Source organism: Bos indicus, chromosome 15 (assembly GCF_029378745.1).
Source record: "Bos indicus isolate NIAB-ARS_2022 breed Sahiwal x Tharparkar chromosome 15, NIAB-ARS_B.indTharparkar_mat_pri_1.0, whole genome shotgun sequence".
Lineage (NCBI taxonomy): Eukaryota > Metazoa > Chordata > Mammalia > Artiodactyla > Bovidae > Bos > Bos indicus.
In genome coordinates, this window is record NC_091774.1 from 56,315,923 (window position 1) to 56,341,577 (window position 25,655).

General features: G+C 38.3%; 1 protein-coding gene across 16 annotated transcripts in view; it reads left to right on the plus strand.

Annotated features, from left to right (window-relative positions):
• Positions 1-5,179: 5,179 nt before the first annotated feature.
• EMSY (EMSY transcriptional repressor, BRCA2 interacting) overlaps positions 5,180-25,655 on the plus strand; it is an 80,829-nt gene continuing 60,353 nt past the window's right edge. For 4 of the 16 annotated variants that reach the window (XM_070803943.1, XM_070803938.1, XM_070803937.1 and 1 more), the window contains exons 1-8: positions 5,180-5,326; positions 7,016-7,124; positions 12,404-12,503; positions 14,004-14,078; positions 15,417-15,458; positions 18,832-19,007; positions 20,616-20,768; positions 22,497-22,756. In XM_070803943.1, the coding sequence (XP_070660044.1) occupies positions 7,055-7,124; positions 12,404-12,503; positions 14,004-14,078; positions 15,417-15,458; positions 18,832-19,007; positions 20,616-20,768; positions 22,497-22,756 (876 nt within the window). In that variant the 5' untranslated portion in view covers positions 5,180-5,326; positions 7,016-7,054. Of the gene's footprint in view, positions 5,327-5,354; positions 5,538-7,015; positions 7,125-11,425; positions 11,561-12,403; positions 12,504-14,003; positions 14,079-15,416; positions 15,459-18,831; positions 19,008-20,615; positions 20,769-22,496; positions 22,757-25,655 lie in introns of those variants that run through there. The other 12 variants (XM_070803928.1, XM_070803932.1, XM_070803936.1 and 9 more) reach the window with 10 other exon arrangements.

Below are 25,655 nucleotides of genomic sequence, written 5' to 3' on the forward strand. Positions count from 1 at the left end.
CGATTCATGGGGTCGCAAAAGAGTCGGACACGACTGAGTGACTGATCTGATCTGATCTGAAAAGGTGACAGCAGTGTTCTAGGAACAGGTTAGATGAGTAAGCATGTTTCTTTAGTTCAGCATGGGTTTGCTCATAAAAAAGCTAAAACTTTATTCTTTTTAAAAAAATTTGTTTTTATTTTGGCTGTGCTGGGTCTTTTTTGGCTGAAGCTGCGTGGGCTTCTCATTGCAGTATTTCCTCTTGTTGTGGAGCACAGACTCTAGGCCATGCGAGCTTCAATAGTTGCGATTCCCAGGCTCTACAGCACAAGTTCAGTAGTTGCTCCTCAGCTTGTGGGATCTTCCTGGATCAGGGAAGTAAACCTGTGTCTCATGCACTGGCAGGTAGATACTTAACCACTGAGCCACCAGGGAAGCCCTACAATTTTATCACTAGCATCTATGCATGCTTAGTTGCTCAGTTGTGTCCAACTCTTTGCAACCACATGAACTGTAGCCTACCAGGCTCCTCCATCCATGGGATTCTCCAGGCAAGAACTCTGGAGTGGGTTGCCATTCCCTTCTCCAGGGTTACCTTCCTGACCCAGGAATCAAACCTGGGTCTCCTGTATTACAGGCAGATTCTTTTACCATCTGAGCCACCAGGGAAGCCCATTGGCATGTGGGAGCTTCCCAAGTTTTATGTAGGTGACTGACGTGTTTGAAATTCACAAAACTCACCCTGACTGTAGTGGCTGTATGGCAGATGTAGTGGCAAGGAATACAGAAGTTCCTTTGGAGAAAGAGGGTTGGTAAAAAGGTTCATTCCACACAGGTGATGAGGCATCACCACCAGCCTACTAAAACAATGAGGTCAGCTACTTGGGAAGTAGAAGAGTATAGAACTGAATGGTTAGCTGGAGAGAGGAATGGAGGCAGTTGACAATGCAAAGGCCAGATCTTTTAATCATTTTAGAACCTGTTCCAGACTGCTCAAAGCACTTCTGATCCTTCACTGAGCCTGGATATGTATAATAATTGTCAGTTATCTCCAGTTTACTTCCCTTCTTTCTTTTCTGTCCCCCAAATCCACTTATTTTTGATCTATTCGATATTCTTTTTTTTAAATTTTGGTCTTGTTATCCCCTTTTAGCACACACCCTGGCTATACCAGTGTGGTAATACAACTTTTTGATGGTAAGAATCTAAAGGCAGTGTGATAAAGTGGAAAGGGCTGGTTTCCAGTCTCACTCCTGCCATGAAATTCCTATATGACTCTGGTTAAGTCACTTCACTTCTTTAGACCCCCCAATTTTTTAATTTAGAAAATGAATCTTTAAGGTCTTATCCATTTCAATTTTCCTACCTGTACAATATCATAGGAGCTTAACAGATATTTTCATAAGAGTGAAATCTACCATCTCCAATATAGTACTGCAAAATTAGAATGGTAGATGGCATGCATCTTGAAGTTTGTTCCAAGAAACATACTTAATCTGCTTTGTCAATAGGGGAATACAGTTTGAAATAGGTATTGAACGACATTTCCACAGACCAGAAGTAGAGAAGAATGGTTCTCACTTTATTTACATTTCCTGGAGTTAAAGTGACTTCACTTGAAATCATGGCTTTGCTACTTACCAGCTTGTTACCTTGGGCAAACTATTTGGTATCTCTGTGCCTTAGTCTCTTCATCTATAAAATAGGGGTAATAATATATCTCATAAGGCTACCATGGAGATTAGATACATTTGAAGCAACAGTTAGAACTGGACATGGAACAACAGACTGGTTCCAAATAGGAAAAGGAGTACATCAAGGCTGTATATTGTCACTCTGCTTATTTAACTTCTATGCAGAGTACATCATGAGAAACGCTGGGCTGGAAGAAACACAAGCTGGAATCAAGATTGCTGGGAGAAATATCAATCACCTCAGATATGCAGATGACACCACCCTTATGGCAGAAAGTGAGGAGGAACTAAAAAGCCTCTTGATGAAAGTGAAAGAGGAGAGTGAAAAAGTTGGCTTAACATTCAGCTCAACATTCAGAAAACGAAGATCATGGCATCTGGTCCCATCACTTCATGGGAAATAGATGGGGAAACAGTGGAAACAGTGTCAGACTTTGTTTTTTTGGGCTCTAAAATCACTGCAGATGGTGACTGCAGCCATAAAATTAAAAGACGCTTACTCCTTGGAAGGTAAGTTATGACCAACCTAGATAGCACATTGAAAAGCGGAGACATTACTTTTTCAACAAAGGTCCATCTAGTCAAGGCTATGGTTTTTCCAGTGGTCATGTATGGATGTGAGAGTTGGACTATGAAGAAAGCTGAGTGCCGAAGAATTGATGCTTTTGAACCGTGGTGTTGGAGAAGACTCTTGAGAGTCCCTTCGACTGCAAGGAGATCCAACCAGTCCATTCTGAAGATCAGCCCTGGGATTTCTTTGGTAGGAATGATGCTAAAGCTGAAACTCCAGTACTTTGGCCACCTCATGGGAAGAGTTGACTCATTGGAAAAGACTCTGATGCTGGGAGGGATTGGGGGCAGGAGAAGGGGATGACAGAGGATGAGATGGCTGGATGGCATCACTGACTCGATGGACTTGAGTCTGAGTGAACTCCAGGAGTTGGTGATGGACAGGGAGGCCTGGCATGCTGCGATTCATGGGGTCGCAAAGAGTTGGACACGACTGAGCAACTGAACTGACTGACTGACTAGATATGTAACTGCATCTGTAAGAGAAAGCCCTAGATAAGCATTAGCTATTATTATATGCTAGGCAGAAGAGTACAAACTCTTGTGCCTCTCCTTAAAGAGCTCACTCTCTGTGAGAAAGATTTTCATACAAATGACCATTAACTCAATGTTCTGGGTTCTGTAACAAGAACTTACTACAATAAGTGGTGTAGGAGCAGAGACAAAAAATGCCTCGCTTTTCCGAGAGGGAAAGGTAGGGACAGGATAATTGTCTTGAGAGTAAAGTTTGAGTCTGATCATTAAAGAAGAGAATTTAATGTTAGGAATATTTGGGGATATGGAGCAGTGAGAGGCATTGTGGGGAAGGCAGCTTCTTGCTGCAAAAGACAAACAGGTTCTGAGCAAAGGGAGTATGTGTGGTAGATTAGAGGTAGTAGTTGATGACAGAACATCATCACTTGAGAGCTTGTTAGAAATATAGGATCATAGTCCCTACTGAGATCTACTCAATCAAAACCTGTATTTGAATAAGATAGTTAGGTGGTTCACTGAACACTGAAGTTCGTGAAGCACTAGCCCAGGGCAGACTCTGGAGCCAAGGTGCTTAGGTTTAAATTCTGGCTTTACCATTTACTTATTATTATTTTTCTGGCTGAGTCACTGCAACATGGGAATTGGTTCCCTGACCAGGGATTGAACCCATGCCCCCTGCAGTGGAAGCACAGAATCCTAACTGCTGGACTGCTAGGCAAGTCCCACCATTTATTTACTATGTCTAACTTTAGGCAAGCTAAATTCCTTCCTATGCCTCAGTTTCCTCATTTGTAATCAGAGATAAACAGTATCTACCTCATAAAAGTTTTAAGAATAGAATGAATATTTTAAAAGCTTAGAACAGTATTGGCACCTATCAAGCACAAGCATAGTATAAGCTATAGTAATTCTTGACTCATACACTAATTATAGTCAGAGTTGGTTTTATAAGCAGCTTGTCTTTCCATTTCTACTCCATTACCTGTCACCTTGACATATGTTGTAGAGGAAGACACTTGGAAGTCAGAAGACCTAGGGGAAAACCTAGCTCCCTTCAATTCCTAGCTTTGTGGAATAGGGTGAGTTCTTGATCTGTGTTTTTCTTTTTCATAGTAGGGAGTAATCTTAATTAGACTTGGCTCACTAAGATGCTATGAGACTCAAATCAAAGAATATTCAAAATCTTCTATTAAAGTTTCATTTATCATCTTTCCAAGAGTTAAGAAACTGGTCAGAAAACAGGTGATACTTTTAGTAGGACAGACGGAAGAGAATGCATTGGAAGATTAGGGATGGGGTGGTGGGAGACTATTTGTCCCACTTCCTGACTTTCTCAAGGGACAGACTTGGGTTCCAACACTATAAAATTTTCCTGGGCCTCAGAGGATTCTTAGCTAATGGGCCAATAGCACACACATGTTGTTATTTTTTTTTTCCTACCTAACCTACAATGGAGATCCAAGAACTTTTCTGTACGTTGTGTATCACATCCCAATAGGGTAAAATTAACATTTATAAGAAAACCTTGTTAATATCATAAAGCAGATTAAAAACTCCTTTCCATTTGACCATTTTTACCGGAACAGTCGTTTCCCAAAGAAAAAAATTTGAAAGGGTGGGAAATCACAAAATTTGATTAGATCTTCAACAATAACAGGTACTGGTTTCGATCTTACGGCCGCAATTAGCTATATATTGGGCCCTTTTTCTCATCCATTAAATAGAGGCAACAATACCCTCTTCACACAATTGTTCTGTGATTAAGAACAAAGGCTAAAGGGTGAACCTACCAAGTCGCTGGGCCTCAAATAAATCCCTTCTCCTTCTTGCCTTTGACAGAAATGGCACTATCATTCCCACTTCTCAGGTGGAGAAACCCGAAGTCGAGAACGCTCGGGTCCCCCTTCTCTACTTGCAACTTCGCAACCCCAAGTTCGGGTACGCCCAACTGCGGTTTCCACTGTGTCAGGTCTGGCAGTGTGGATGTTCTCTCCTCGAGCTGCGTCTGGCGGGGCTGGAGGCCGTAATAATTGCTCCCAATACTCTTGAGGAATCCGAGTCTAATCCTCAACGGCTTCAGGGACCAACAAACTTCCCAACCTTTCCTAACCCCGCCTAGAATAAAGGTCGCAGGGAACCCTCGGCTCCAGCTACCGACGCCATCTTGGCCGCTACGTGTGACGCCACACGTAGCGAAACACGCAGCGGAGAGCCAGTCCATTGGGTCTCTCAGGACAGGCGCGCGAAGCCGGGAGAGGAGGGTATGGGAGAAACTACAATCCCAGCCTTCTTTGCGCGTGCCCACCGAGAGCGAAAGAGGAGGGAGTTTGAGTTCAGACCACAATTCCCAGCAATCCTCGCGATGTCTCTCCTTTGCTTTCAAAACGTGGAGGAAAAGAGGGACAGAAGAATGGAGATCTTTTGGTGTCCGTTCTTCGAAAGGCGGGAAAGGCGAACTACACCTCCCGACTTGCAACGCGCGCCTGCGCCTGCGCCCTGATACCTGTCGCCATCTTGCCCGTTCAGAGGCACCGCAAACAAACCCAATTCCTGGTGTCCCCTAGTCTTGGCGGAGGAGCCTTTTAGATGAGCTCAGAAAGGCCGGGCAGGTGGGTGACTCTCAGACAGACTGCTGGGAAGAGCTGGCAGGATAGCCAGTCTGAAGGACCGCCGGGCCAAGCATTTGGAGCCTGGCTTGGGGCGCCCAGCCCCATCCTCCGTTGTCTCCTAACGGGATCGTGGGGCTCCCCGAGGTGGGCTTAGGGGAACTGGCAGGCCTGGTGCTGGAATTGCGGGGGTCCAGCTCCTGGGGGCCTGCCGGTGAGTCTTGGTCGTCTACCTGGCTGTCCGAGCGTCAACTCTTTCTCTCCGTTGTCCTCTCCGCTAAGGAGGGAGCGAGGCGCTGATGCCTACCAGAGCCCTTGACTCCGGCTACTGGTCCTTACAGAGCTTGGGTCGCGGGCTTGACATTGGGGTGGGCGCTGAGCGGCACGGGTGAGGAGGGTGGGCGGGCTACTCTTGTTGTGGTGTTGCGAGAGAGTGCGTGTTTGGGGAGGGGGCGGGGCGGGCTGGCCTCCTTGACACTTGAGTGGGGGGAGGATTAGACAGGATTCCGTTTCCCGGAGCGGGCTCCGGCAACCTCTGCCCAGGTTTCCAGTGCGATGCGGCCCCGCACTAAGGTCCTCTGGCGGGGACGCATCGGGATGCCGTGACGTGGTGCTTGATTCCGGCGGTCGCCGGCCACCTCCAAGATCCTGTCGGGAGGCGGGGACTGGCTTGTGGAGGGAGCGGATTCCTTTGGCTCTGCCCCTTCTTCCTCTTCCCCACCCCTTTTCTTTATGTCATTCTGCCGACTGGGGCGCGCAGTCCAGTTCTCCTTGCTCTGGGTTGGTTCTTAGCTGAGAGGACTATGGGAAGTAGGGGGAGGGGGTTCAACTCCAGGCGTGGAGCTGGAGTTAGCAGCCCTAGCTCTTGGAAAAGAGATAGCAGTTATTACGGATCGATGCCTGACTCCTAGTCTAGACACTGAGCTCGCTCATTCTTACACTCACTCATTCATTCATTCGTGTTACTCTTCTCAATCACTCATTTATTTAACAGATATTTACAGCAGATCTGCTGTGGGCTAAGCAGGTATTGTGTAAGGGCCCAGCGCCGTTGTCTTTTTCTAGACCAGGGGATTACCAGTCCGAAGTTTCTGACATCTAAACTTTTGGGAAACGCTTTTGTAAAGACTTCGGGGTGTAAATTCATCTTTCATTGTTAAGACGAGGAGACAGTTCCATTTATCCACTTAGCATCTTAGGATCTTTACATATTGTATCTCATGTAATTCATAGTGAGAAACCTGGCAGAAGTCAAGTGAATTAATTGCCCAAGATTACATAGGTAGTGGCACCTATTTATCAAATAACGTGCCTGCCACTAGAATAAGAACTTCACGTACACTGTTATTCAGCCCTCATAGCTGGGTGATAAAACCTCTACTTTATAGTAACACATGTTCAAGTAGACCTGTTTACCCAGGATCACACAGCCAGTAAGTTGTAAGATCTAATTAAAGCCTATAGGTGTCTGATACCTATGTTCTTTCCATGTGATAGCCTGGAATAGTAAACTCCCAAATGGTTAAGTTCTTCGTTTGTCAGAAGTTGTAAAATGTGGAGGTGAAATAGGATTTTGAGATACTTTTACTGATTTTGCTTCTTAACGTGTGAATAGCCAGGTGAGTGGGCTTTTGAATGCACTTGAGCAATGTGGCCTTTTGTAATTTGACTTTTTGGTTTTTGCTTTGGAAGGGAAGACAAGCTCTTTGGGGCTACCAAAAAGAAGCAGCAATGCCTGTTGTGTGGCCAACACTTTTGGATCTCAGCAGGGATGAATGCAAAAGGATTCTTCGAAAATTGGGTATGATTTTAATTTCTGATGTTTTGTGCCTCTCTGTGATGCTTTTTGCTTTCTATTTGGGTCATGACTGTTTGCATGGATGTCATATTTCATGCTGTGTTAGAAATCCTTTAGAGGTATATAGTTCTTGTTTTACTCTTTGTTATTTCCTTAGTGCCTAGCATAGTGCTTTGTACACAGTAGATGCATGAATCCTATTAATAATAATTGCAGCTAAGAATTCTTCAGGGCTACTGGACTGAGTCCTTTACATTCAACATCTCATTTAATTGTCACTCAAACCAGATAGGTATTTTTCTTTTTATGTCCCCATTTTACAGATGACAAAACTGAAGCTTAGAACCCAGACTAATTCTTTAGTATGTCATGGGGTCAGAATTTCAACCCAGGGAATATGATTCCAGTCTCACTTTAACATACTCTTAGGCTTCATGAGTGTGTGTGAATTACATGTGTGTGCGTGTGTGCTCAGTTGCTCAGTTGTATCTGCGACCCCATGGACTGGAGCCATACTGTTTCTGAATTCTGAGTTAATGTAAGCTATGCTGACTTTCCCAAATTATATTTTACTATCAGTAATAAAACACCATTTACGCTTGTAATGAACTATTTAGTGCTTCTTTTCCTTTAGGGCAGTCTTTCTCAAACAGCATTGAGGGAGAGAATTAAGCCCTAATGCTAAGGCCTTCATTGTATGTAATGAACCAAGTTTTCTACCTGCATCTAGAATGGTATGTTATGTATTATCTTTGGGACAATTGAGAAAAAAAGAGTTACTCAAATCATTTTCTGTATTTTGTGATTCAAGTGAGAATCCTTGGTTGAGAAATGTAGCCTTAGACTCTAAGATTCAAGGAGGATATTTTTGTCTTATTCACCACTGTAGTCTCAGACCAGCGCATAGTAATGACTCAATAAATGAAAAAAATAATTTGGAAAAGAACATTAAATGTTTTGGCAGAGGAGAGCCTGGTAAGCTGCCGTCTATGGGATCGCACAGAGTCAGACACAACTGAAGCGACTTAGCAGCAGCGGCAGCAGCAGCAGCAATTATTTAGATATCTGTGATTTTGAAGGGGAAAATGCGGACTTTGAATTCACATAGATTTAGGATCTTGGTTCTGTTACTAATGACTGACATCCAAAAGCAAGTTGTTTAATCTCCCTAAATCTATTGATAATTTTGTAAATGAAGGGTAATAATAATCTGCCTCATAAGTTTGTGGGTTAAGTGTATACAGAAAGAGCCTATCACAGTGTCCGACATCTGAGTATATAGCATTTTAAAGCAGTTGCTTTCAGACATTTATTTATTTGCAGTTGAATCTTTTCTTCACAAGAAATCTTTGTTGGAAATTCCTGTGGATAAATCTGAATCACAGCTAGTCTGGCCTTAACTGCTAATAACCTTTGCCCTTTTTATTTCCCCTTAGGGGCTACCATGAAGATTTCTATATTTTAAACTATTTCTTAGCATTGTACTCTAGTACCTTGGTTTTTTTTTTTTTTTTTTGTCAATTATTCCTTTATTTTATTTTTTTAAATTTAACCTTATAAGTTAAATTTTTACTACCCATTCAAGGTTTTCTATACACTGATAGACAATTGGTCTAACTTGTTAGCTACCAGTTATAAAATTGGATTTGTATTTATTTCATAGCTGAAATAGTTAAAGAGTTATTGTGATCTGTTCAGATCACAACTGCAGTCAGCTGCTTTAGTTTCTGGGCTTTTGGAACCTCAAATCAAGAGATTATGTTTAAATATAAAAATTGTAAGCTTTAAGTCTTAAATTTATCCTTACTTTTAGTCAGAGCTGTGTAGGTAATGTTGCTGAAGAGCTGCTTCTGTACTGAAGAGAACAGCCTTCCTATAGGGTAATGTCATCTTCAATGATCCTTCTTTTGGGAGGTGAGCTTTGATAGTGATTTGCAGAATGACTTCCTCCTCACCCGTTGACTCATTATCATAACAGTGAAACCTTTGAATTGCTTTCGGACACTAGCTCTAGGTCCAGAGTTTAGAGAAGGTACTGTGTTTAAGAGTTAGCTTAAAATATTTTAAGGATTAGCTTTTAAAAAGATTCTTTTAAAACAGTTATAAATTATTTTAACATAAGATGTTAAACATTTATATTTTACTTGTGAAAGTGTTAGTTGCTCAGTTGTGTAGCCCACCAGGCTCATCATTCCTTGGGATTCTCCAGGCAAGAATACTGAAGTGGGTTGCCATTTCCTTCTCCAGGGGATCTTCCTGACTCAGATCAAACGCGGGTCTCCTGCCTTGCAGGCAGATTCTTTACTGTTTGAGCCACCAGAGAAGCCCACATAGACATTGGGATAGAGGATTTCTATCTCTATATAATGCTAACATGGGGCTTTATGAAATACAGTATTCATATTGAATGGCAGGTTTGCTTAAATGGAATGGGTTGAGGCTTTATTAAAATAAAATAGTTCAGATCTTTTGTTTTCTGTGGTATTTCATGTGTTAATTGTTTCATTATACTTAAGTCTCATTAAAGTTAACACTGTAATAGAATGGTATAAAAAATAATACCAGAAATTCAACTGAGCTTGATATTTGTCAGAATCTTAGGATTCTCATCAAAATGGAAATCCACAAATGTGAATAAGGTTGGGAAGCTAGCCGATGTTCTTTACAGTGAATGAATTTCTCATTGAATGAAAGGAAAGTGTGCCTTGGATTGTGTACCTGTGAGAACTGTGTTCTGAGTTATACAGTTTTGTGTGTGGTTGCTACCTCTTCTATCCTTGACTTTTTAGTTAGACTTGGAATGAGACTTGAGGTGTCAAAATCTTTGTCTTTAGTTAATTTCACTTTCTAAAAAATACTGTGAAATAGTGAAATTTTGATCACCATAAATTTCACAGGCCAAAAGTGAACCTTTTCCTGAAATCACTTCTCTCTGACCTCTCCATTTCTTTTTATGGTATTGTCATTTTCCTAAATATCTTGGAAACTGAAAAACCTGGTTATTTTCCTTCTGCCATTCCTTCCACATTTAATCAATCACTGAGTCCTATCAAAAACTTTTTAGACTGGGGATAGTGGCTTTTCTTAGTCTGGCCCCAAATTCTTTTTCTGTTTTTATCCTTGTTGGATTTTAATCACTTTGAGAATACGGACCTTGTTTTGTTTATATGAAGATTCGCCTTGGTACCTTGCAGTAGTAGTAGTGTTCAGTTAGTAGTTAGGTTTGAATTAGTGACTAGCCAAGTACAGACATATTTTTACTTTTCCTAGTATAAAACTCTCAAAACAGTGACTATTACTGGAAGTTTAACATCTTTATGAAACATTATATGCTCTTTTACTCTATGTTCTTTTTGTACATTTGCGTCCCGCCCCCCCACCCCCCACCGCCCCGCCTAGAGCACAGTTCTGTTTCTGAGTAAAGCTTATGCTTCTAGACTAGATGATGTTTTTCCTCTGTGCCTTTACCACTGTATTGTAAACTGTATCAGAATTGTCTGATGACTTGTTTCACTGTAACTTTATTCTAGAGTTAACTTCTTAAGGCAGGGTTTAGCATACTATCTCGTATATATAATGAGATTCAACACTGATTTGTTGAATAAAATACTTGATAAATGAGGCATAAACATTTAGAGTATAGTGATTTCTTAAGTTATCCCCAGTGTCTTTCTGAACTCTACTTTGGGTTCTGATAAAAGCTGAAATATGTTTTTTGGATCAAAGTATTTCCAGGGAAGCAGAGATTGTCCTTCCAGAAGGACCACATGAAACATCTACCTAATATCCAGTGTAGATTGAACATGCAGGATGTTTACACATGAAATAATTCAGTTGGACAAGACATGTCTATTTAATATGGTCAACTCACTCTTCTATATAAATTCTTTTTTTTTTTTTTTGACAGAACCGTGGATAATACAAACTGAATGAGGCTACTATTTTACTGTTATTGTAGTATCTTGAATGCAGCTGTGCATGCCTTAGTTATTTGGCTAACATTCGGTATCTATTATATGTAAGGCATTGGCAAATACTGGTAGTAAGTTGGATCTATTAAGAAGATAACTGTAGTCTGGATACTTATTTCCCATCATTTTGTTTTGTTCAGGTCTACTTGTCTCATAGTGTTTATGGTTTGAAACAACTGTTTTATTATTTCTCATGATTCTGTGGGTTGCTCGTGTTGCCTGAGCTCGCTCACATGGCTGTATTCAGCTGGAAGCTTAGCTGGTTAGTTGGGCTCAGCTAAGGTGGCTGGGCCGCTCTCTCCATGTGACCTTTCATCCTGTGCTTCTTCACAGCTTGGTGATCTTAAGGTTCCAAGAGAACAAGGCCCTGTGTGCAAGGCTGCTGTTTGCATCATGTATGTGATGTTCCATTGGCCAAAGCAAGTCACATGCCAAGTCCAGAGTCATTGTTGGAGGTACTATAGAAAGGTAGTACATGAGGAAGTTCACTGAGAAGCAGGCATGGTTCATTGGGAGCCATTGAGGGCTTTTTGGTTTTATAGTTTAACCACTACTAGGGACAACAGTTTCATTAAATAATGGTTGTTGCTGTGGAAAGTTAGTGAAATGAAACTGTCTGGAATTAGGTTTCAGTGTATTATGTACTGATTCTGTAAGAGCGAAAATTCACGTTTGCTAATCTGCCTTAGTCATTTTGCTGGTGGTTTCAATTTGTTGGTGGTTTCTTCAAGGTACCTTCAAAGTGTCTTCTAGGACACTAGGTAAAGAAGCTAGGATCAGAGATGAGAAAGGACTTACCCAGGGTCACACAACTAATGTCAGTGCTGGAGCCAGAATCTGGTCATTTGACTCTTGATCCAGTAGTTTTTCAGTTGCACGCTACTCACAGATGGAATATAGGTTGAATTCTTAGGCAAGCTTAAGGAATTATTTCAAAATTTTATCAGCAAAGCTACCTATCAATAATACTAAGAACTTCTCTTACCAGCCTTATTATACCACTGGGAACCTTTTCCCAGTTGTTGGTAGCATCCAAGTTGAATGTTCTTCAGTGATGATATGTAAAGCAAAATATTTAGACTTTTCTTCCTAAACTTTTACACACATGACTTCTGTGAGGCAGTAAAAAAGAAAATAAGCTTATAAAAGCCACATTTAATGTATGTTAGAAGATAAAATTTTTAATAAGAGGACATTAATGAAATATTTGCATATTGATTTTTAGGTTTCCTGCCCTGAAGTTTCACTGTATATAGCCATACTATTAAAATATTGATGGTCTATTTTGATAAAATAATTTTCTTCTTCTAGAATTGGAGGCATATGCTGGAGTTATCAGTGCACTTCGGGCACAGGGAGATCTCACCAAGGAAAAGAAAGATCTTCTTGGAGAACTCTCAAAAGTTCTTAGGTAAATTATCATAAAAGTTTGTGAGACATGACTCTAGGAATTTCATTTTGAGATATTTTGGTACTTTTCACTCTTAGGCTGAAGACAGAGGTGTTCAAGTTGTTGGTACTTAGAGATCCCATCCCAGTTGTGTGCTTTGTTACAGAAAATCATGTAATTTACCATTTATTCTGTACTCTAATCAGAAGAGGTTTAAGGCAGGTTATTTTAGCTTTGGGCTAGTTGGAAAAGGGAAATATTTTTAACCTGGGTAAAGGAAAGAAGAGCTAGGAGTGACTGGATATGAAGATCTAGAGTGTCCAAGTGGCATCTGTTGGGGTAGAAGAAGACACTAGGAAGTTGTTGTCTTAGGTATAGAAATGGGTAGTGATTATATAGTCATAACATTAGGGACAATTGATCCCTGCAGCTTCCCATTAGTGTGGGACTTCAATTCATTAAAAAAAATCTGGTGAAAGGGGTTCTTTGATACTTTGCCTTGATCCATTCTTAACATCTTGAGCTTTCTCAGAAAATTCAGTTTTGTTTTAACTGAAATGTCCTTTCTACATTTAAGACTATTTTGTCCTATTTTTAAAGTGAAAATAGGGAAGAGATTTTTTTCCTCCCTACGTTCAATTATCAGTAAAGTAGATATGTTATTAAATTCTGTCTTAATGCCTCCATACTTAACAATTTATATTTTTTGTTTGTTGTTTATATTGCCTCATAAATTCTGCTTTTAAGCCCCTTAAATATTTTAATCAATGGTATAGATTTAGCCTAGTAATAAAGATTACAGTTTCAAGGGTGGTATTCATTTTATTGAGTATTTATGAATGGAATGGGTATAGCCTTTTTTTTAGTTGTTTAGATTTAACTTTACATATATTTAATCAGATCAACATAAGCACATTTTTACCATAGTGGTGATGTGATATAATGCAGAAGACATGTAGCTTCAGTGTTGAGTAATAAAGGAGTAATATCTTGGTGTCAAGTTTCATAGCATATGAAACATTATCTTGTCACTTTCATTTATTTAGTATATTCACTGAACATAAAATTTTAGACTCTTAAGCTTTAGAAAGGACTTTCTTTTGAGGGCCAGAATCTCAGTAACCATGATTAGAGGTCATTCAGTGGTTTGTATTTTTAGATAACAGGAACCTCTGCTAATCTTGACTATGGTCTGACATTTCTGAATTGACGTTAATGACTTCATATCAAACTGAATTTGTCTTTCTGTGATTTGTAATTTGTACAAATTTATAATTTGTAATTTATAATTAGAATTTAGTTACAAATTCTCTCTACAATTACACAGAATCAGTCTGAATCCTTTTCTATGACTTTAATTAAAGCATTTGAAAATATATATATTAGACCCTTGTCTTTATCTTTTTTACACATCAATTCCCCTCCTCCCCCACAAACAAAATGTTGACTTAAACATTAATAAAAGTATAGAGAAGAGATGCCTGCTTGGCAGAGTTCTATAATGGCTATTTTTTTTCATAGTATCTCAACAGAACGCCACCGTGCTGAAGTTCGGAGAGCAGTAAACGATGAACGGTTAACAACAATTGCACATAAGTAAGCCATTAGTCATACCACCCCTGATTTTTCATGACGTAGTATACCATAGTTTTGAAACAGTCTTCCTATTGTGTAGAGATTCCTGAGTCTTTTATCTTGATAGTAATATCTCTGTACTCAGGGATCCTAACCATAGCTGTGTTAACTGTTTATTTTATTGGTTATGTTTTGCATTTGGTTAGGCAAGCTTTAAGTACTCAGGTCAAATCCTGTTACAATGTAATCTCTGTGTACCTAAAGGCCTCTGCAGTTTAGCAGGTGATTCCTGTATTTGAAACAAAGTTTAATAAAACAAAGTAGCCTGCTTCCCAAATTTGACAGCCCCTTAGAGTTTCTTTGTAACAGTATTTGATATGTATACATATTGCTTTATAAATAGGCATTATAAATTTTTTGACTAATATTTCATGTATTTTGAGATTCAGAAAAAAGATTGTAACATATAACCTGGTTTTAAAAAATATGAATACAATGTATTTTAATTTATTTTGAAAAGACAACAAAATACAATTATAAAGGATTCTTATCAAATTGCTTTCAGATCATTATGACTATTTGATAGATGGGGTGGAGGGTGGTGGAAGGTAGGGACTGAGCATTAACGGAGTATGTATGGAGAGAGTGCCTCCTGAAAAATAGAAAAGAGCAGAAATTATCCTTTAAATGTTAATGCAAGATGGTAGGAACATTTGATAAAATAAGGTATGTTATAGAATAATTCATTTGTTTTTTATTTTTGTCTTAATATGAAGTAAAGCTACAAGAAAAATTTTGGTACCTTTCCATTCTGTAATAAATAGTGCTTTTAACCCAATTGGCAGTATTAGTATTGACCCCGAAGATCCATTAGCTTCATGTTGTACTTCTCTGTTCCTCATTTTACTTGACTGATAAAATGGGGTGCTATCTTTTTAACTGCATAGTTTGAAAAATAAGCAGTTTGAATTTGGAGATTTTTCAGCGGTAGATATCTATGCACTGTGGAAATTTAGAAATTTTCCTCTAGTGACATTAAGTATTGTTAGGCCAACATGGCTGAAACATTTAAATATTAATGTGCTCCTTCTTTTAAATTTCTCTAAACTTTTAAATTGAGATACTCTAAAAATAGTAATTGAGCCTAGATTCTAATTTGAGAACTGGTAATAGGAAACTTATGTGCTAGATAATGAAGTAGTGAATAGTAGTTTGCAATCAGGGGCACTTAGAGACAAAATTAGTACCTTAAAAACATTGGAACAATATTGTGGGGCAATTAGTTATAAGTTGATGCATCAGTTTCATACTTAAAGATAACATTTATTTAGTCTCCTTTTCCTTTTTTCCCCTTTAAAGAATGAATTTATCCTTATATTTGGGTGAAAGACCAAGTTACAGGTATGCAAATAGGTTATTATTATTTCAGGCTTTTTCTTGTATTTATTTCAAAATTGAAGCTCTCAATTATTCAGGGGCACATACTTCATTTATGAATTAACCGAGCCCCTTGCTTTTCCTTCTCTTCTCCTCCTCCCCTTCCTAATACTGCCCACCCTTTAGCTATTTTGCTGCTTGAAAGTAGTCAGAGGGTGGGAAGGGAGAGGAGGTGAAAATTTTAATTAGTCATTTTACTACTTGTTAGTTGTTCTGGAAAAGGTTTGATGGAAGAAATTTTAAGTATTTGCCAAAGTATTTTGGTTAATATGTGAGTTTCTTTAATCTGACCTCTCCCTTTCCCTCCTCTCTCTATTAGCATGGATAATTGAGAGTTGGCTTCTACCTACCTGTTTCCTCTTTTTTTCTCTCCTTTTCTGATTTCTTTAATACATGAATTTAATTTTTTGAAAAACGTTTACTTCAGTGTATAATTTTAAGCTTCTCAGGCATTTCCATACTCCTGTTTTAATATTTTATATTGCGGTTTTAGTTTGACCAGATGTTGTATTTACTTGTGGAGCCCAAGGGGCAATGAGTGGGTAATGCTGAGGAGGACATAGATCCCTCATCTGTCCGTCTCCTTTGCCGTCTGTAGCAACAGAATCTAGTTCTAAAGATTATCTATAGGAGGTTTCATACTCTGAGCCTGAAAAAAGTAACTTGAGCCAAGGAGGAATGCATCTGAACAGACTGCATTCCCTTTCTCCTCTCCCTTCCCTCCCCCACTCAAAACAGCAGCTTAGGCCAGAAGGAATGTTTGAAAGGTGAAAAGAAAGCCAAGAAGATTGAGCACAAAGGAGGTGGAAACAAAAGGAGTCGAGTGTCTGGGATCAAAGAAAAGCCTTGCTTGAACCATAACACGTTTTTATTATTTGATACTCTAATTCAGTTTTGAAACATGACAGAATTATAGTATTAAAGCCTGGAATGTTAAGAGGCCTCACAGTTTTTAATTGGGCCACTCTTGGATCTAAAGAAAGTAGCTATCCAGAATGACTGATCTCTTAACTCCTTCCCCATCAGCTAGTCATTCATGGATACTGTATGAGCCTGTCTGTGAGGATTTCATGCTGGTGCCATGCACACCAAAGGATGCAAGGGCCAAGGTAGTTCTACTAGTGTCAGACTTCTCAGAAAAGGGACTTGGAGCAAGGTTTCCACCCGCCTCTTGCTATATTTAGTATAAATAAAGAGATGTTCTCTGAAACTTAGGAATCCCAGGGAAGCCATGGAATAAGATGTTTACAGAAACCTGTAAAATTCTTTTTAGATGATTTGTGCAGCTAATGCATATTTACACCCTCATTAATAAGCAAGTAGGAATTTTAAATCTAGGTCTAACATGATGAGTAATTTTTCACTCACTTAAAAAAATTTGGGCATGTTTGCGTGAGTAGAAATTTGGAAGATTTATAGATCTTTTTAAAAGTTGCAGTTGTGTTTTTTGCACTGCAGATTCTGTCTTTTCAATAGCATATATATTCATGTGTTTAAATTATTAATCTTCCATAATTTCTGCCACTATTTAACAGTGTACCAGGTAAGTGTAGACATCATTTTATTTGTATGGTAAACTTTCATCAGCAAATTTTTTTAGCGACTTTCTTAGTAAAATGGTAGCAAAACAGGAGTAAGCCAAGAAAATACTGAATAGCTTTTAGAACTTTTTCCCTTTGACAATCAGTAATAGCCCTTTTCTGTCTCTCTTGTTGTACCATTCTCTGTTTCAAAACTAGCATCAATTTGGAGATTACATGATAACAGATTTGTGAGGGTTATCGGGGTCTTAGGAATCCCTCTTTCCCTTGTCTTAGGTAGGCCTGTGTTAAACCATAGGGAATTTGCAGATTTTCCACAATAACTCAGTTGGATTCATCAACTCCTAGAAATTCTTTTCTTAACTGAATGTAAATTCTTCTCAAGTTGTAATTTGTTTCATTTATTGAAAGTTTGTAGATTAGACAACAGTGTCTAGTTAGTATAAATCAAAGGCAAAAGTTTGACATGAAACACATTTGAAAATTTTTATACCTTCTACTTGTGTTGTGGCAGTTCATTTCAATAGAATGATGTATGCTTGTTGAAGGAGCTGTTTAGTAACTGTGTGACCCTAAGCAAGTTATTCAACCTCTTGGTAACTCAATTTTCCCATCTATAAAATGGAGATGATAATATTACCAATTTCATAGGATTGAAAGAATTAAATGAGTTAATACAGGCAAAATATTTAGAACAATATATCACATATACTAAGTGCTAATTGATGTTAACTATCATCATCACCGTCATCATCATCATTCCACTATCCACTAACAAGAGCTTTTGTGTACTCTATCAAGAATCAGTGCACACACAGAATCTTAAACTCTAGGTTGGGTTGTAGAATCTTTGGTTTTGAAAAAGGTGCGCAAGTATTTCCAACTTAGTGAAGAAATTGGTTGATTGATTCTGGGTGAATTTTAAACCTTGACAGTCACCATTAGTTAGACCGCTGCCTTTATTGAAGCCAAGCAAAGGGAAGGGAAAAGCTGTCTTTTCATGCTTCAACCTCCGTTTGGACTCCTAGGATAAAATTTGCTCAACAAGTTTAGAGTAAAATTGAGAATAGTGTCTGCTAAGGAATAGAGTTCAGTTGCCTCAAACATTTCTAAGAGTGAAGAATGATATAAATAAGTAAAATTAAAATAGTGGCAGATTTCTTTCAGTGTCCTCAGATCTAGTCTACTTATTTTTAATAGAAAGGATAATAATATAACACATTGTCAGTGACACCTGCAGTGATGTGTACAGCTTCGCACCTCCCAGTACCTAGTCTCCCTCGTTTACTGCCTCAGTTTCCCTTGTTTGAAAGCCTTAGAACCTCTGGCCATGCAGGCAGTTAAGATAATTTTGCAAAAATTCAGTGAATTTCATCCTTAATTATTAAGGAAAGTCTGATTTTTGAAATTGAGTAATTTTTACCTTTTTAGCCTAATTACAACATTAGTTCTAAAAGTTGGTAGAAATACTAGTTTTCATCTTCAATACCAACCAGATTTAAACTAATGAAAATAATGTTGATGTTTATTTACAAGGCATGGGACAGTTTTCCAGAGTTTCAGAGATGTTCGTTATAAGATTCAGATTATGGAATAAAATGTGTGAAAACCTAAGTGTATGTAAGATTCCTTAAATTCTGATTTTTATTCATAGTTTTGATCTTGCTTAAAATAAAGCCTCTCCTGTTCACTCAGGGTACTTTTTTTATAATTTAAAAAGTTATATTTGAATATATGTATTTGATTCAGTTTTAGCTATCAAGAACTTTTGTAGCAGCATTTTCTTTTTTGTTTAGTATGTCTGGACCTAATAGCTCCTCAGAATGGTCCATTGAAGGTCGTCGATTGGTACCCCTGATGCCCCGGCTGGTTCCCCAAACTGCCTTCACTGTAACAGCTAATGCTGTTGCCAATGCAGCTGTTCAGCACAATGCATCTCTTCCAGTGCCTGCAGAAACAGGAAGCAAGGAAGGTGAGTAAAGAAATATTTCAGTGTGTAGAGATGACTTTCCTTGGATTCTTTCAAGAAAAGTTATCTTATTTTTCATCTGTTTTTGTCCCAGTATTCAAACGCTGTGAAACGTAGTGAATAACTCTTGTTCTGAAACTAGAAACTGCCAAGTTTTTAGTCTCAGCCAAAATTAAATATCCCTTTTGTTCAAAGTGTGAATTACATTAATCACAAAATTGCAAAAAGCCTTGGAATGAATTTTTCGATAGGAACCTGTCTTGTTAGAAGTGGATAAAAGGCCTTAGAAAATTAATAAGGCAATAGAAGTCATTTATAATAGCTGCCGGAGAAAGATGCTGAACTGATACTTTAGAAAATAAAGTTCTGTTTTTGTCTTCTGGAATCAGTGGTATATACTGCTTCTCTGTTCCAGTCAATGTGTTTAATCTGTTAGGGGTTACGTGGCTGATGGAGAAGGCTTTCTTATTGTTATTTAATCTAGTCATTGACACATGCTTTAAAATTCCTTGGAGTTTCTAAGGTAACCGAGAGTAATATTAAATTTGAGAGTGCATGTTTGAGTTGACTTCAGTAGCTTAGTTTGGTGTTATATGAAAATGACCCTGAAAATAATGCAGATTATTATTACTGTCAGATTATTTTGGGGAATTATCTTTTTTTGACTATCTATGGATCGTGGAACAGAATGAGACATTCCTCTCATACATGCCAGACTCTGTTTTACATGTAAAGAAGCTATATTTAGGGAGAGACAGTTATCAGTGTGCAAACTTGGCCTTCATTGAATTCCTGTTTTCTTTGTTGCAGGTGAGATATCTTTTTTCTCTGCCCTCTTTTATCTTTTCTGTTTACCACCTCTCTGATTCAGTGGAAAGAATATAGAATTTTTGATAGTTCTAATCTAGGTTTAAATCCTCATATTTCATTTCCTTGCTCTGTGACCTCCACCCAGTCTTTTAGCTTCTGTGAGCCTTGGGTTCCTCATCCTTAAAATGAGGATGTGGTGTTGTGAGATTAGTGATAATATATGGGAAGAATTTAGCATAATCCATGGTACTCATTCCTGCTTGTTACTGTTATTCAAGCAGTTAAAATACTGTGTTGTCATTACCTTAGTTATTATTGCACTGTTTAGATGGCAAGTGACTAGTGAGTTGTTTATAAGAGAAACTTACCTTGGTTTTCTCTAGGGGCTAAGTTGGAAATTTCTGTGGTTAGGGAAAACTGATCCATCACTCCATCATTGATACTGCTATTAGTATTAGAAAAGAATATAAGTATATGCTTTTTGTCCAACTCTTGCCATGAGTAAATAATGATTTTCATTTTTCTCAGTTTTGAACTTGGTTTCTTTGTAACTGTGCTCTTCTCTGTTGTCAGTGCCACCTGTAGACAGCTACTAAATACTTGGGGAAAACCTCGTTAAGTGATGATTTTCAGGAAAGGTTATTAATTTTTTTAACCTGTGGACCTAATTCCTAGTATTGGCTGCTAACTTCTGGTTATATGAAAATGTTAAAATTGGCCTGAAGTAAAAAAAATTATCTTTGCGTATGTGTGGACCGTTTTGGTGAAAGTTAACAGCGGACTTTTTTATTGTTCCTTCAGTAGTGGTTTGCTATTCCTACACAAGTACCACGTCAACCCCAACCTCTACCCCTGTTCCAAGTGGCAGCATAGCAACGGTTAAGTCTCCAAGACCTGCCAGTCCTGCCTCCAATGTAGTTGTCTTGCCAAGTGGAAGTACTGTTTATGTCAAAAGTAAGTGATATTCTCAGTGTTATCAGGGCCATCTTGGCTAAAAGCTGCAGCATAGGCTCCGATTAGATCTGCCTTCCTGATTAATTCATTGGCCCACTGGCTATAAGCAGTGGTTAATTTTTGAATATTGTAAAGAATTCCTTTCTTGTAATTGTAGTCTTTGTAGTGTTTTTAAAAATTATGCAATATATCATCTAATTGTTAAATTTCAGTGAAGCATTCTAGAGCATCTTTCTTTCATATTTCTAGTTGACTGTAATTTTTTGAGGTTTATTTGCAGTTGTTAACCCTTTGATTCTACCCTGTGAAGCACTTTGATGTCCAGTTCATTTTTTGCTTTCAATGTCTGTTATGTCAGTATTGATTTGCTTTTAGTGTTAACTCGAGATCATTACTATTTGACTTTCATTTTTCTCAATGTAGTTATAAACTTAATTTCTTTGTAACTTTTAGAGGTGGACTTTGCAGTTTTAGACAGAAATAATTTTATGTCATGTCAGTCTTGGTTAGAGTCTAAAACTTAAAGGTATAAGGAGTTATGTTTTATCACCAATTCCATGAGTCATGCTGAGTGCTTTTGTAAATGTCTGCTTTATAAAGATTTCCTATGTATATTGCAAAATTTTGTTTTTCATTTGATTTTTTTCTTAAGTACAAGACAATTGAGGCTTTAGTACGTAAAGAAAAATTTTAAACTTTGGGAGTATTATACCTGATTTCTGTGAATTTAGCCAAAATGGTTTTTTAAAATAACTGTAGAGGTCTATTTTTTAATTGTTTTTTAAATGTTGGAAGTGAATCCCAAACATGAAGAAAGTATTTCACATAATATATAGCTTGAAGTAACTGAAAGTTTATTGCTTTATTCTCAGAAATCACACAGGCAACATTAGTTTGAGACATAATCATTCATTCTCCTAACTTCATATGTGCAAGGCACTGTACCAGGGAAACAAACCAGTAAGACTGAGTTGTTGCCCTCTGAGAGTCCCTTCATAACAGGAGATGTGCAGACTGACTGCCACATTGCCATGGGATAAGTGATACCAAAAAGAATGTATGAAGTGCTTTCCAAGCTCAGAGGCGACATGGATTAGCATTGCTTGGAGTAAGGGAAGGCTTCACTGAGGAAATAGCTTACAGGATGATGATTGCTGGATGATGAAGAGGTCATTGATGATACTTGGTGTTCCCCAAAGAACAAGAGTATATAGAGATTCCACATGGATAGAGAATGTGATAAGTTGGCTTTGGGGAATGGTGAGCATGTCAATTTGCAAGGATTATAGGGTGGGTGGAATAGGGTACTGTGTTCTTAGAAGGATATGGGACCTTGAATGAGACAGTAATGATTTTTGTGGCTTATCTTGTAGGGAGGTAAAACTAAAAGATTTGAGGCAGGGCACTGGCATGATTAGATGTGAGATTTTTATAACTTGTAGTAGGTTGAAAGGTAGAACGGAAGTGGAGAAATTAGAATCATGTACACCTTTTAGGAGGTTGTTGCTGAAACACAGGCAGGAGATAAGGAGGCCTGACATGGCTGTAGGGTTAAAGTCGGGAAGACTCAGAGATAGCTCCCCTAAGGGAGGATTGATAGAACTGTCTGATTGGGCATGAGGCAAAGGGAGAGGTCAAGGATGACTGATGACACGATGATTTTAAAATGAAGTATAAATACAAGGTTAGATCACTATAAAATTTAACGATGTTGTTATTGCCTTACAGGTGTTAGCTGTTCAGATGAAGATGAAAAACCCAGAAAACGAAGGCGAACAAACTCTTCTAGCTCCTCCCCTGTTGTCCTTAAGGAAGTTCCAAAGGCTGTCGTTCCGGTCTCGAAGACGATCACTGTGCCTGTGAGTGGCAGTCCTAAGATGAGCAACATCATGCAGAGCATTGCCAACTCCCTGCCACCCCACATGTCTCCTGTGAAAATAACCTTCACCAAACCATCAACACAGACGACAAACTCAACAACACAGAAGGTATGTGGTAGAGGGAATCTCTGTCTGCCAGGTGCTGCTTTAATCTCTTTCAGTCAATGTGATTCAGATTTAACAAACATGCACTGAGTACTTACTATGTGCTTGGCATTATGGTGGGAATGTTCACATCTCTTTCTTTAATTCTACATATAAAGCTTTGGGTTAGATATTATTATTTTACTTTTTGTTTATGTTTTTGTAGATGAGGCTCAGAGATGCCACATGACTTGCCCTATATGATATAGCTAGCAGATCTTCTAAGACTTCCATTTATTTCACTTTTATGGTTCTGTTTGGAAAAAAAAATATAGAGGATTCTTTCAGCCTCTATTTGGATAACTTTACCTTTAGGAACTCAGTATTTATGCTGCCAGAGTAATGAAGTTGTCAGACAGAGTTAGGTGTTTCATAGAAGAAAGGAAGGATATGATTAAGTGAATAATTGTTATCATCTTATTTTTTAATCCTTGAAAGCTATCATTAATTCATTTCTAAACTCTTCTCTCAGTATGTTCAAGTCATCAGTATTTGGTCAGTTTTGTTATTAGAACCCTCTACTTCCGACACTAATCTGGAAACTGATGGTGCCCTAGGCTTGTTACACACTGCTGTGTCTAAGATCTCCCTTCACTGTCATTCTGATCTTCCCCTTTCTTGGTTCATTTACAAATTTGCTGAAGTATATCCTCCAGTAGCTTCTTGGTGTATGGGTGGGGTGGAAAGTAGAGTTGTTCAGACCTTTTGTGTGTGCGTGTGTGTGTGTGCACGTGCGCACGCATGTGCATATACTCAAGTCGTGTCCGACTCTTTGCAACCCTGTGGACTGTAGCCTTCCAGGCCACTCTGTCCATGGGATTGTCCAGGCAAACATACTGGAGTGGGTTCCTCCTCCAGAAGATCTTCCTGACCCAGGGATCGAACCCATGTCTTCCACATCTCCTGCATTGCAGGTGGATTCTTTACCACTGCGCCACTTGGGAAGTCTTTGAGACCCTACATGGTAGACTGAAAATTTCTTTATATTCTATCCTCCTACTGTCTTGATGTCAATTTAGCAGGTAAGTATTCTAGGTGGGAGATCGTTTTCCTTGAGAATTAAAAGATGCTGCTTCACTGGCTGTTGGCTTACAGTGTTGCTTTTGAGAAGTCCAGTAATGCCATTATTATTCCAGACCCTCATTTTCTCTTGGAGAGCTCTTAGTAACTGTCAGAGTTCTGAAACTTCAAGGTAATTTTCCGTGGTTGGGGTCTTTATTGATAAAATAAATTGAGTTGTGGACTCAAGTGGCCCCTGTTATTCTAGTCACTCATATCCTTCAATTCTGGAAAATTTCTTGAATTATTTCTTTGATTTTTCTCTGTCTTTTTTTGGATCACCTCTTATTCTGGATATTGAATGCCTAGATTGATCCTGTAATTTCAATCTTTCTCATCCCCAATTTCCATTTGTTTGCTTTTCCTACTGTAGTAAAGTAGTTAAAAGCTTGGATTTTAGAAGTAGACTTCCTGAATTTTGAATCCCATTTTTTGCTACTTACTAGTTATGTGACTTTAGGAAAACTAAACTCTTGATGTAAGTTTTTCTGTGGTAAAATAGTGAGAATAATATATCTATTTTATAGGGTTTTAAGTGTAAACAAATGAAATAATAAATGTAAATGTGTAGGATAGAGCCTGGCACATAGTAAATGCTCTGTAAGTATTATTTTCTTTATTTTTTAACTTTATCCTTCATTACTTGTCTGGAATTTTTCATTTTGGTTTTTCTGTTTAAAATGTCTAGTAACTTTCTTGCTCTCTGAAAATTCCTTTTTTTTTTTTTTAATAGTATCTTGCTCTTTCATGGTCACTATGTTCTTTTCTAATGATACGATAATTAAAAAATTTTTTTTTCTTTGATATTTTCTCTCTTGTAAATTTCTTTTACTTATTTGTTTTAATCTCTGTCTTTAAGTTTCCTTAAACGTTGGCCACATCTATATATGGAAATGGGGACTAAAAAGCTGATGAAAGCTTTGTGAGTTGGATGGGACATAACTGGCTGGTGACTTTCATTGTGGGTTGACTTAGCTGGGCTGTTCTGTTGATAAACACTCAGTACCACTTTACCTCCACCAGTTGTCATTCTCATTAAGGCTTTTTCTGGACGGATTCTTTAGAGAAGAATCTTCTAGTCTTCACCTACAATAGTAAGCCTGTCTGCCAATATTTTGGGAATGAAGGGAGGGAGAGGGCTGGATAGTCTAATCATTCAGTACATAAACTTTACTAAACCCCTCTGTTTTCACCATAGCACTTACTCTCCTCAGCCTTGTATCATCAAATTCCCTTGGATTCAATCTCTCCCTCAAGAGAATAAGTTTTTAGTCTTCCTTTAGGATAGGGGAGGATAGCTGGGGATCTTAATGCTGCTTGAACAGGTTTTCAACTGATTTCCATTTGTTTAATCCCTCTCTTACCCCCACTTCAGAAGCATCTGGTACTCTCAAGTTTCTGAGTCTTTCTGGGATTCTCTGAAAGCTGTCTTAATTTTTTGTTTCTCTGCTTGCTGGTCTTAGATGTTCAGTTTTTTGAGTATGCTCGATTGGTTATTACTTCTGTTTTCCACTTTTCAAAAACGTGGTAGCTGTTGTCTCCTTTCTATTTTAACCTTTTGGGTTTATGTGCCCCTTCTGAAAAATCCCTTCATACTGTTTTAGAGGGATTTGGGGGAAGGAGTAGAGGTGAATTCTTGTTTTCAGTAGTTTGCTTTCCTACTTTTAAGTCTTTAGATCCATGATAACTTTCATTTAAAGAAGTTTCTTGGAAAGATGTCAAAATTTTAATTTTCTTGATAAACTAGAAATGATAATGAATTGATTGGTGGAATATAATTTTGTCTTCAGTCTTAGGATGAGGC